Below are 13,167 nucleotides of genomic sequence, written 5' to 3'. Positions count from 1 at the left end.
AATATTCCTATTTATGATATATATTTTTTACCTATATCTCATCTACAATAAACACACTGAAATCGATTGCATACCAAATAGCACCAAGAGTTTTGTCTAGTTATTTTGTGTATGAGAGTTTGTGAAAAGCACTAATTTTTGATTTGTAATTACTGATTTCCACCCTTGTACCTTTACAGAAAAAAATGAAAATAAAAATGGTAATTTCTATTGTGCGTGTCTCAGCTAAATCCTGCCATATCATAGAAGACACTCCCAAGACGTCCATGTTTATCTGTAGCTAAAATATTTGATGAATGTCCAAATGGTGACCACACTTTGTCCAAGCAGCAGGCCTGCAGAGTGAATTTCAAGCTGGGGAAACCAAGTGGCTTCCGCGGCCTTGACTCCGTGTCTCCCTGAGGACTCTCAGACAGACGTGGGGGAGGGGTAATGATCTGGCTGCTGACAGGATACCGACCCCCTCTGTTCGGCCTCTCTCGCCCAAAACCTCTGTTCTGTGTGTCTGGGTGTGAGCCTGTGGCTGTGAGGGAGGCTGGTTCCATGCATCAGAAGCTGATATTTGGAGAGACTCTCCTTTCTCTCCTCTTTGAAGTCCTACGTTTATTCCACGAAAAGACTCAGGTACTTAATTAGTCTGCCGCAGATGGGCTGTCCTGGTTGAAATTACTCCCGTTGGTACATTTTGTGACTGGTGGGGAGAGGGGTCTTAAAAGACGTCATTCGGCCATCTTCCAATTTAATACTCGGGGAGATAAAAGCTATCAGCGTGTCTACTGGTACTGGACCAAATTAAAATTTCAGGGACAAATGCGGCAGACGCTCAGTACTAATGTAATATTTGGTCGGTGTCTAAAAAGATGGCTGTGTGTGTGTGTGTGTGTGTGTGTGTGTGTGTGTGTGTGCGTGTGCGTGTGTGTGTGTGTTTAAACGGCGTGTGCAGGTCTACGCCCTGGTGTTCGGATATTGAGAATTGACCGTTTGAACTACATTTTTCCAAAGCGGCAAGTCCAATTTGATGAGTGTTTTCAATAAATAGGTAGAACATGTTCACAAGTGGCCAAGCTTCAGTGTCGCCTCTCGGTGTCTTCAGCTCAGACGAGTGCAAGCGGCCAAAGTATGACATCATATTAATAGGCCTGCTGCTGCTGCTGCTGCTGCTGCTGAAGTGCTTCTCCTATTAGATTATGCTCAGTCAGACCGGTATCTCTCTCCCCAACAAGATCTCAACAGATCGATGTGAAAGCGAGACCCGCGGTGGGGAGATGTCAGCGGGGCAAACAGCAGGTAGCAATCACAGCTATGTGCAGTTGTTATCGCACTATATCACAAGGGATCCTACCATTACCGATGTCCCTATTTCTATATATAGTTCAATTGATTCAATTGCATTTTTCATTTAGTGGCACACATATGATATGACTTTTACGATGACGATGTCAAACGAAACCTACACACACTTAGAAGTCAGGTCAGGTTTATTTATTTCACGCTGAAATCATTGTGCGGCCTGAAAGGACTTCACAGGGACATCACATTTTGCATGGAGATCAATGGCCTCCCCAAGCCTTAACCCCTGCCCAGGCATGGAAATTCCCTGAAAACCACTCGGGGGATTCTATGTTTAAATATATAGAATTGTGTGATAAATACAATGTATTATTGTATTATTGTATTATTGTGGTAGTGGCAGTCTCGATTAAACTCATTTTGTTAACAGCGTCACAGGAAAATGTAGAAAACAATGACATTCAGTCTGCATCTAGGCTCTTGTGAGTGAGTGAATTACTTATCGGTCTCTTTGAGCACATTTTTCCCTTTGTTTTACCCCTTCAGACATGAAAAACACATTTAATCTTCGTTTTGCCTGTCATTCGCTAACCAGTAAAGAACTTCTTACCGTGCAACCGTAAGAGGTGGAGGTGGCAGTTCTGCACTTGATAACAGCAACATAGGGATGGGTATTGTTGGGTGTCAATAGACTTGTTTAATCTAATAGCAAGTGTTACCTTTACTAGACAACATTGAGGAATTTCAGGGCTCATGTCAGGAGTGTGGATGGGTTAAATGTGGAGAACAAGTTTCACTGGCCACCATTTTAAGCGCGTGTGTGTGTGTTTTAGTTGGTCACCGCTGCCGCATGGGGGCATGTGTTGTGGTGTGTGTGCCGTGTGATAAAGAGTCTTCTTCTTCTAAATGCAAATACTCTATGAAATTAATTCATAATTAAATACCTTACTGGTATTTCGGTCCAGACCAACGAGGAACCGTTACCAAATTGCCACTGGTCCTCTGTAGCCGTCCCTAATGTACAGTGTCTCCTAATTGGTGGTTATGTAGTAATCTCACATAGCTACACACACGCATGCACAAAGTCCCAATTGAGCAGTGAAACTACTCTTTTAAAACACTCACAGCTATTAAGAAGATGCTGTGGTTTTTTGTCCAGTCCCTACCGGCCAATGCTGGCATGTTGGCTGATGTGATCACTTGGTTCGGTCCATTAAGGAAAGCATCAATCTAAATCCTCTGTGGAACAAGGTCTCTACAAAATAACCAGCAGATGGTAATTCCTTTTCGCCCCATTTAACATTTTATTTCGCTTCTCTGAAATTGTCACCACGATAAGCAAAGTGCAGTTCACAAGGATTATCTGCAGGGTTCAGAAAGTGAGCAGTTGGAAGTTTTTGTTGATTGGCTGCTTTTGTTGTGGAACATCATTGTTAAGGGTTAAGGGTAGGATTGTTAATATTGAATTCTTTGAAGTCTTTTTTTTTTCAATTTTTTTCTTAATCTCGCTCATGCATTTTTGAAACGATAGTCCACAAAGCCACTTGAGTCTACACAATTTTTTTAGTTCCTCTTTTTTTTTTTTTGCCCCAAATCTGTCCATTTCTTGCAAAAAGCCTCTCCTAAGCATTGTAACCATGTCTTCTGAGTTGAGGACCAGATTAGCTGAACATGTTCTGTTAAGTACACATCTTTCATGTGTCCTTCTGCAGTGTTCCACGTCAATTCACTTTGTTTCTTTGTCCCAGTGAAAATCCGCATGGACCCATTGTGCCCCATGGTGTCATTTTGATATATTGCCTCATATGCCGCTGCAAAATGAATGGGAATATCAGACAACATAGCCGCTTTTGACATCATTTTGCTCGCAGATAACACATAGTTTGTTTTGTGCCGTATCTATTCATATTACTCATCTTGGTAGAGAAAAGCAATAACTATTCCATCATTAGCGGAAGTCCTGCACTCTTGATGGATTGCTGCTTACGGTTGTAGGTCTTCTCTAATGCAATAGATCATGTTAAAGGATGGCACGTAGAATTACAGAGCTTATTATTTTCAGCAGCGCTCACCAACTGGTAATCAAGAGTAATCAGACATCATGATTGTGCGCACACACGCACTCGCACACGCACGCACGCGCACACACACACACACACACACACACACACACACACACATACACACACACGCATTGGTTGGTTTCATTCTCATTAAGAGTTTCTCCCTTCTAATTACCACGGAGCTGCCCATTTGTACTCTGTCGCAACAAGTTTCCCCATTGGAAGAACAGTGCAGAGAATCCTTTCTTCTATCTTTGACTTTAAAGTTAACACCCGGACTTTTAATTTCTCGTTTTCCGTCGCCCTCTAATTCCTATGCCGCAGACGGATCTCGGCTGGATGGATGAGTCCACCATGGCGGAGGGGAGGGGTATTGGGCCTGTCGACATCCAGGGTCACACCTTCCCAGCCGCTATCGACGTTAGCGCTTATGGGCTTATACTCCTCCTCTCATATCTTCCTCCTCTCCGTCTCCTCGGCTCGGCTCTCATGGCCGCAGCCGCCGCGGCCGCCTCATCCCCCGTCTGAAGCTCACCCAGCGTTTTGTTTTCTTCTGCTTTGTCAGGTCTTTATTTTCCTTTCCTTTAATCCGGGAGTCTTTGTTACTTTGGCTCGTAATCCTTTTTTTCTTTAATCTATCTCTCACCCTCGTCCACCTGACTCTGCTTCTCGTCGGTGCGTTAATTAGCGCTGTTGAGCCCTCGGCCCGTAGGGGTCGCTCTCAGTCCGGTACCTCCAGCCAGATGGACGGCGCAGTTGCTCATAGTTGGGTGACTGTGTCCGATAGCAGATGTCTGCCTCTGCCTCTCCAGAAGGCCAACCCCCACCCCGCTGACCATGTCCAGCCCTCATTTCACTCTGAAAGTACAGTAGGAAAGTACTGGCATGCTCTTATTAAGCCATGTGAGTGTGTTTAGTGTGTCTGAAACCAGAGAATTGCATCTAATAGTATGCACAAAGTACCAGGATGTAATAGCTTTGTGTTAAAACACTGAACACTACTCTGGCGAGCGTATCCCACAATGCATCGTGATACGTGCTACTTCTCTACCATGACAGACCAGTCCAAAGTGGCAGGCTGTGCTGTTTAACTTAAAGCGTCATCCTCAACCAGCCAAATATTGAAACTAAAGTGCTGCAGCTATATGACGATGTATGTAAGCCATCGTTCTTTTTACGCAGATTTTCAGGTGTGCTGGACAATAGTGTGCAAATTAACCATGTGGTACATGATTTGGGACGCAGCAGATGACCTCATACATATCTTATAGCTTCTCAGTTCAAAAGTGAGACCTTTCTAGGACTTATTTTTAATTGGCCCATGTATTTATTATGCAGGTCTTTATGTGGAAATTTGAAATCTGCCACACGCCACCCAAGTAGCTTTTCCCGGGCTCCTCAGCACAGAGACACAGGCGATGATGTTGAAGACAAGCCATTTTGTTGAAGAGAGTGGCAAGATGTAACAAGCCGGGAGCATATGGAACGTCGTCATGACAAAGGCTCCCTCTAACGTGCGTTTGGGGATGGGTGATGGCTGATCCTGTGCCCAAATCACTAGACCCAAGGCAGGTGTGCCTGCTTAAATCACGCCACCCCACACCACAATGTAAAAATCACCAAACCAGTCGCTGATTCTTATTTTGCCCTTGCCTCTTCACCATAACCAAAGTATTATGTAAAATAGGACGGAGCACGGTTTCAATCTGCAGCCGAACAGCGAGTATTTGTTCTGAGGAGCTTTTGATGTTTGCATCGAGGTGCACAGAGGAGAGAAGAAACAGCTTTTTTTGCTTTTTTTTTTTTTACGTTTGTCTTTATCTTTTTTGTGACTGCGCAGTCGCACTTTCGACGATGCCAGGCTTTTTAAACGCGCACAATTTAACGTACACAAGTAAACACACGTTCCCCATGGTCATTTTGAGAGCAGAGCTTTCATCGCCTTCCCCACAGAGTTGAGGAATACTAAACTGTTGACCTACCGACTCCAGACATCAGAATAGACTGATCCCTTATTGGAATGCATGGTTTTCTGCTCTGCCTAATTGGCCGAGACTATGGTATTGCTGAGAGGAGAGAAATGTGGTGGGGGCGCATTGGAATTGGAGATCAGGGGGGAGTGTACGCGGCTCATTATTCTTTGATTGATGTTTGCGTGCGGGGAGGAAAAAACCTGCTGGTTTTATACAGTAAAACAAAGCAAACGCATTTTGAATCCTCCAAATCTCTGTAAAGGTGTCATGCAAATAAGAGGTAGGCCAAAATAGCACATGCTCTGACATCTTTGTACTTCCTCTTGTGAAGCACTCCCAATTTTACATGAAGAAAATATATATTTACAAAAACCCAACACTGTAGCCATTACCACCTCCATGAAGTGTACACTATGAATGTATTCTCTGCAAAACAATTGCAATACAAAGAGACTGCTGGATATGTCGTCATTAAAGATAATACAATACTTTTGAATACCATTCATCTATATTCCCCAATGACACAGTCACTGATGACTCCCAGTAATTGATAAGGTAAGATCAGCTGTATGGTGATGGTTATCATTGTGATCCCCTGTAAATAGTCCAAATGGAAAAAACATTGGCTGCATTCTGAGCTGATGGTCTGGTTTTGATCTAAGGGTTTTTTTATGTGCTCAAGCACTCCCATTGATCTGAGTTGTTACGAGAGACTTTTATTGAGCTAAATGTGACCCACCACATCCATTCGCAAGGCTGTATTGTAGGCTGTGCGTGAAAAAACAGAAATTCCTTTCTAGGTCAAAAATTAGAATATGGCAGATTGATATTCCTTAAGTTTTCTATCTCTCGACTTATTTTCAAAATTAAGTTTGATTTCTAAATATTAGATGAATATTAAATGGTTGAGGCTATGTGCTCCATCAACATTAGTTGAGTTACTCACACACTCTTGCCAAGCTCAAATTGTTTAACAAACGGAGATCTAACAGATCCCTTTGATGCAAACATGCAGATCAAGATCATCCTTCAATATTCCCTGTGATGTCAAGTCAGAATGTGAAACCATTTTGATAAAATAAGGTTCTAAATTCTATCTATTCGTGAATGACTACACCGCGTCTTCTTCCCGTGGTAAAAAAAAAAAAAATGTTGAGCTGACGCCACCTCAAAGGATATGAGGAAGAAGAGCTGACGTTGCTTCCGTTTAAAGAAACAACAACAAATAAACACCAGAATCAAGAGATGTCACTTCTCCATGAAAACATTATCTCCGTGTTGTTATGGATTACGAGAAGAGGGCGGCAGAAGCTCCCAATCATACTGCGGAGCTGGCAGCGAGAGGCGGCGGAGCAGGGTGCTCCCAGGAAACAACAATTCCCAGAATGAAAATGTTGGGAGGACCCTGGCATTTGTATTCTGGGAATTGCTTTTTTCTGGTGATTATCATGTGCATTATCATATAAATCATCATGTGCGAGATCTGAAATGGGCCACTTTCTTAAAACTGTCATTGTTATAAAACAATTAAATGCAGGAAACGGGAATGTTTAGAAGTTGCAGAATAAAAGGGGAGTCATGCTACTATAGTGAGCATGAACTTAGAATGAAAACAAATTAACTTAAACTTAAAATAAAAGGATAAACTTCATTTATGCATTTTCCAATATCTATACAAATATTATTTCAGAAAAAGCACAATCAACATTATTTCATTGAAGGAGTACAGCACTGTCCAGATGTAACCATTTAAAGCACTGATTGTGTTACTAAATGTGTATTTTGTCCTGCAAAAGTCCGGAAATGCTTATAAAACTTTAAAGCCTGATTACTCAGGCATAGCAAGTCATAGCTTCCAATATATTTGCTTTATTCCCACAAGTGATACATTCTTTTGAAGCTGTGATTCTACACTTCCGTAGTATGTGACAAACACATTTCGAAATGTGACCCTATGTGAGGCCTAGTAGGAGCTCTACTGTAATAGCCAGGATGTAGGAGGATGCAGTCAGCAGCTTTATGAATCTTTATAAAGGTTGATGGGCAGTTTTGTCAGATATAAGTATGCCGATAAGCTTTCACCATTATGGCTGTTTCTACATAGATTATACCCATTTTCAAAATTGTTGAGTTCTCATTTCAGAGAAGTACTCGCACTCGCCCTTGTTGAAACTTGACTCCCCTTTGCCTTTGCTTCCAGCTGTTCCTGTTCCAGCTGCTGCGGGGGCTGTCCTACATCCACCAGAGGTACATCCTCCACCGGGACCTCAAACCCCAGAATCTCCTAATCAGCGACACAGGAGAGCTTAAGCTTGCTGACTTTGGTAAGTCAACATCTGTACCATAACAACCCTTATTACCCCCGTATTTTGAAGTTGCACCAGCATATGACTGTGGCACTGTTCTCACTAACAAACTCGGTAAATGCACATGACCATGCCCCCAAATGGCATTAGTGTTGAAGCCAAGTTCAAATGAATGGCTGCTTGACGCCAATGTTTGTTAACACCTCAGACTGAATGGATGAATGGACTTCTTATAATGGGTGTCTTACTTGTGATTGTTAAAATCTTTGTTGCCTTTGAGGATATTTAATCTTAATGCAGAGCATATTTGACAGGTCTCTTGGTCACCTTCGAAAAAGGTGGATGTGTTTCTTTTTCCCTCAACCTACGGTGGCCCTGAGAACTCTGCAACGCACTGCAACTTAGGAAAAGGCATGCAAATAGATAAAACACAAGCAAATGAAGAGAACATCTTTATCAAACACATGCACAGAATTTAGAAAACGCGCCGCAGATCCAGACATGTCGAACAAACTGCATAGCAAATCGCTTTGCAATTACAAAGAACGCAACCGCATTAATGGAAAACACAATGCAAAAGCCACATTATGGAAGTGAGCCATACCATTACAGAAGTGAGCCACCGTGAATGCAATGTAATAGAAATATATGCAATTAATAAATAGAAAAAACAACTTTTATATTAATCTACGCTTTTTATTTAAGCCATTTAAGTGCTATATTCCTGTCCTTCTTACCCAAAAGATTTGAATCGTTTCGGAATGACACCAAACTATCAGGGAGCTGGTAGATACCGTAGCCTACCTAAATGGCTTAAATAAAAGCGTTGGATTGATGTAAAAGTGGTTTTCTCTATTTATTAATTGCATATTATATTGTATTGCATCAGCAGTGGCTCACTTCCGCAGTACTATGGCTCACTTCTTTTAATGCGGCGTTTGTGTTTTCCCTTAATGCGGTTGTGTTTTTCCGTATTTGCAAAGCGTTTTAGTATGTAGCTCGTTCGACCTGACTGGATTTGTAGAGCGTTTTCTAAATGCTGCTTATGTGTAATATTAGTAAAGATGTTTTCTTAATTTGACTGTGTTTTGTCTATTTGCATGTGTTTTCTTAAGTTGCAGTTATGTTGTGGCTTTTGCATTTGTGTTTTGTCGATTTGCATGTGTTTTCTTAAGTTGCAGTGCGTTGAGCTCTCAGAGCCACCGTACTCACCCCATCTCAGAACACCAAGACTCTGCCCCACTGCCAAAGTTTAAAAAGTTTCCTGCCAATGTGGCAACCTGTTCAATCCCAGTGAGACTTTAAATCAGAAAACATCGGGTGATGTCATCGCGTCCATTTTTTTCTACAGTCTATGAGTCTCTTTTTCATGAGCAAAAAAAAGAGAGAAAGCCGGCTATGGTGTCTTATATCCTCTCATTCTCTCTGTCTCAACACCCTTCCATCACTTGGCCCACACAAACACGGGGGACGGGATATATTCATCAATAATTCAAACCCTGTATTAGCGCTCAAACATTACTGCGAGGCAAATGAGAGGGCCAGGGGAATGAGGAACCATGAAAATACTGTAGTTTTCATGCCATTGCTGAAATACAATGACACACCCACACTCGCTGGTGGACATGCACCTGCCTTAGTACACACTTGCACATACACACACGCATCAAAACACACAACTATCACACAACACTCAACACACCATAAGCCTTTGCCGGAGGGAGCCGGTTTAGATGCTGATTGAGGAGGGTGTGAGGGAGTGCTGATAAAGTGTGTATGCGCGCGCGCGTGTGTGTGTGTGTGTGTGTGTGTGTGTTTGTGGCTTTGTGTGTGTTTCTGCAACAGATCAGTATGGGCCTAGGGGCTCCCCAAGGTCTAGGCTTTCGCAAAAAGGAATACTGTAGTCAGACAGCTGAGCACTGGGAGGAGGGAGGACTGGGTACAGCAGAGTCACTGGTCAAGCCACGGCGGATCACTCAGTGGACACGAGGGCGAGGCTGAGGGGCGGCTTTAAAATAACACGGTATACAAAGATGAGTAGAGGAGGATACAATACCAAACAAGCCTATACCATAGCAACCAGAAATGTCACCAAGCCCCTCTTATTCAAGTCACATGTAAGTCTCAAGTAATTTTGTCCATGTCTCAAGCAAGTGTCAAGTGACTTTTTCCCTGGGCAAGTCAAGTAAAGTCACAGGTTATGTCAAGTCAGGTCAAGTCCATCCTTAGTTAAGGCGAGTCAAGTCCCAAGTCAAGTCACTTTTTCCACAAGACACTGCAGTCTTACCTGCAGTATCCAGTCTTCATAAAAGGAAAAGACAAGGTATTAGTACCCGTCTAATTATGATATTCTTGGCCAATCTATCTAACCTGTTAAAAAATTATGATGACGAATATCTCTATAAAAGCTATATATTAGCTATATATTTCTTGATCCCCATCACTTTTAAACAATGAAATACTGACAGCCAGACTACGACATCAAACTTTTGTTACATTGCGCCCCTGTCTATCCGTTTGTCTGTTTGCAGAATGCCTGAAAACGTTGTGATTAACAAATTGATTTGATTGAATGAAAATGTTTGAATCAAATTGTTTAATCTGAAAGTGATGACTCTTGGCACAGTTGCAGCTGCTTGATGATGTGATCTGATCATACTGTGTGTGCGTAACCAGCAGGAGGGTAACGCGTGCTTCTCGTTGAAAAAAGCGGCAGCTCGCGAGGAGCTTGACTGACAGGGTGGTCATCCAATCATGACAATGCTCTTCCCAGTCTGCGCTCGCATACATTACACTGACACTTGTAATGGGAACATTGACAATATTGAACATTTAAATCTTTTATAATTAATATTAGGGCTGTGTAGATATGACGATATACTATATCGTAAGATGATAGAAAAATTGTATCGTCTATACATATCTTGACGTCGTTTCAATCACTATGTCACAAATCAGCGGCAGAACTGCTTTAGGGCAGTATGTTACATCATTCGGAGTCTGGGACTGTGCTTTATGTTATCTGCATGTGGGAGCGAATGTTAACAAAGGAGCGTGGCTTTTAGGAAAATTACTCACGGACCAATCATGGCGCACGTGGCTTAACACGCAAGAGAAAAAATAAACACTGTCCCTTGTTTACAACTTTATAAAAACCATAAGGAAATCTCAAAATGCACGATGGCACCATTCATGGATTACCACGACATTTGGCCGCCTGCAGCCGCGGCAACATAAGAGAGGGGGGCGACCGAGCCCAACCAAAGTCCCTTGTTGTTTGCCGATCACGTTTTAGTTCAAGGTTTTCAGTGAATGAAAGTGAACACAAACCAGTCATTCGAATCATCATGTCAAGTCACGAGTCTTTAACTTCCAAGTCCAAGTCGAGGCTCTATTATTTTCTGTCATGTCAAGTTGCAAGTCATCACATAGTGACTCGAGTGGAGTCCAAGTCACAATGACTCGAGTCCACATCTGTGACAGCAACCCATCTGCCAACTGGTTTGTTTTTTGTTAAAAACGAGAGAGGGGGTTAATTTTCCAGCAGCTGCTGGTGGCATGTACAGCCTGGCACAGTAGACCAAGCAGCGTATACTGTAGCTGTGTGCTAAACAAAGACACTAACAGACACTTCTTTCCCATCCCAATAGGTTGATTAAACATTGGTCTGATCTGGCCATTCAAGCAGCATTTCTTCTCTGTGCTGCTGTGATTAGGGCTTCATCATCGGCAAAAGGGTGAAAATTCAGACGGCAATTTGTATGCAACTCACTGAATAGGCGCACACCCTGTAATTCTGCGTATGGGTTGTTTTTCTATCAGTATAAGTGAAGGGTGTTCATGTGTGCACCTCTCCACCTCTCTCTCTCTCTCCCTCTCTCTCTCCCTCTCTGGAGTGGTATGCAGCAGTCAGTCAGCTGTGGATATCTCTCACTCAGGACACTAAGTGAGTTGTCTCTAATCCTATGTCAGCGAGTGGGCAGCGTGCCAGAGCTACGAGCTCTCCTAATTGTGTCTCCTTGTACAGCCCCAGAAAGGGCAGCAGTGTCTTCTTTTTTCTTCCCGTCCTCCCTCTGATAACTTTTTATCCGCGGCCCTAAAGTGCACTGCACCCTTGCTTAGCCCTTTGTGCACCAAATCACATGTAACCTGAGGGACTATGTGTAAAATATGTGATTCAGCCAGTACATCTCAGTGTATTGCAAAGAGGGCAGTAAAGAGAGGCTGTAATGTTTATTAACCTCTCTGTATATAAGGTCTATGGAGAACAGAAATCCTGATCCCGTGCAATTATTTTCCTACTCACATCTGTGCAGTCCATATTAGCAACACTTTATTAATCCTTAGACTCAAAAGCTCTGATTTACAGTTATTAAGCCTTTCTGTATTGATATGAATGTGTGTATGCGTGGTGAACAGCAGTTTATGCAAATATGTTTTCTGGGAAGGAACTTTAAAGAATTTGCGTCGCTGCGCTGTGAAGTAACAGCTGCTGGGGATAATGATGCGTGAGGAGAGAAGCAATGCGACAATGGAGCTGGAGGAATCTGCGCACGACATCGGGCGGCATCCGCACGGAGCCCAGGCTCATCTCCCCTGTGTGGTTACACCCACCGTCCCGGCTCAATGCATGGAGGGTGGTTGGAGTTAGTGTGTGTGTGTGTGTGTGTGTGTGTGTGTGTGTGTGTGTGTGTGTGTGTGTGTGTGTGTGTGTGTGTGTGTGTGTGTGTGTGTGTGTGTGTGTGTGTGTGTGTGTGTGTGTGTGTGTGTGTGTATTTGGGTGTTGCAGATGGCCTTGTGAAGTCCATCAAATGAATCAAAGCTGGGTTTATGCGAGTAGCAACTGTGTTTGTTTGTGCGTCTGCGGTGCATATTTTTTGCATGTGTGTATTTCTGTGTTGGCCCACTCACAAGACACAGCCAAAATAGATTGTGGGCTTTAAGCATTTGCAAGTGAATTGGGTGTGTTTCTGAGCTTTGTGCACAGAGCAGGCCGTGACTTGACTGTGGGTGTGCTCCATAATGCGGATCTCATTACAGGCCACTTTATGTTGGGAAATGAGCTGGGATAGCAGCAGGTGGTGGTGTGTGCACACACACAAGCATGCACAAAAAAACACACAGACACATACATTTGCATTAAGGAATCTGTAGGTGGAAGTGAAGAGAAATTGATGTCCGGAGCCCCATGTGTGATTGAAAGGAGCTAAAACGTTTGCAAGTTTGCCGATTTTCAGTCCATGTGACAATTGGATTTGCTTTGCTGGCAGTAGGGGACATTACATATGTATCGTTGGTGGAATATTAATAATGAAAAGGTCGTACAATCTGTGCAATAGATGGGATTTTTGTATCGTGTGGCAAGGGAGAATAACATCATTTTGTTTCCGGACACGGGCTGTTTCCGAGTTCTTGGCATTGAACTGGCCTTTTGACGGCAGTAGCGCCATTTGTCGCCTGTTGGAAGGGTCCCCCATGCTTGGTGTTGCACTTTGGATAGAATCAGCGCTAAGGTCATCTGTGGAGCCAAGGCGG

General features: G+C 43.1%; 1 protein-coding gene across 1 annotated transcript in view; it reads left to right on the top strand.

Annotated features, from left to right (window-relative positions):
- Window positions 1–13,167, top strand: part of cdk14 (cyclin dependent kinase 14) — a 122,225-nt gene that overhangs the window by 52,582 nt on the left and 56,476 nt on the right. Inside the window, exon 8 of the mRNA XM_088845569.1 lies at window positions 7,527–7,650. Coding sequence (XP_088701695.1) covers window positions 7,527–7,650 — 124 coding nt within the window. The remainder of the gene's footprint in view (window positions 1–7,526; window positions 7,651–13,167) is intronic.

The sequence above is a fragment of the Zeus faber genome (assembly GCF_960531495.2).
Source record: "Zeus faber genome assembly, chromosome: 8".
NCBI classification, from domain to species: Eukaryota; Metazoa; Chordata; class Actinopteri; order Zeiformes; family Zeidae; genus Zeus; species Zeus faber.
This window is presented reverse-complemented; position numbering and strand designations above follow the sequence as displayed.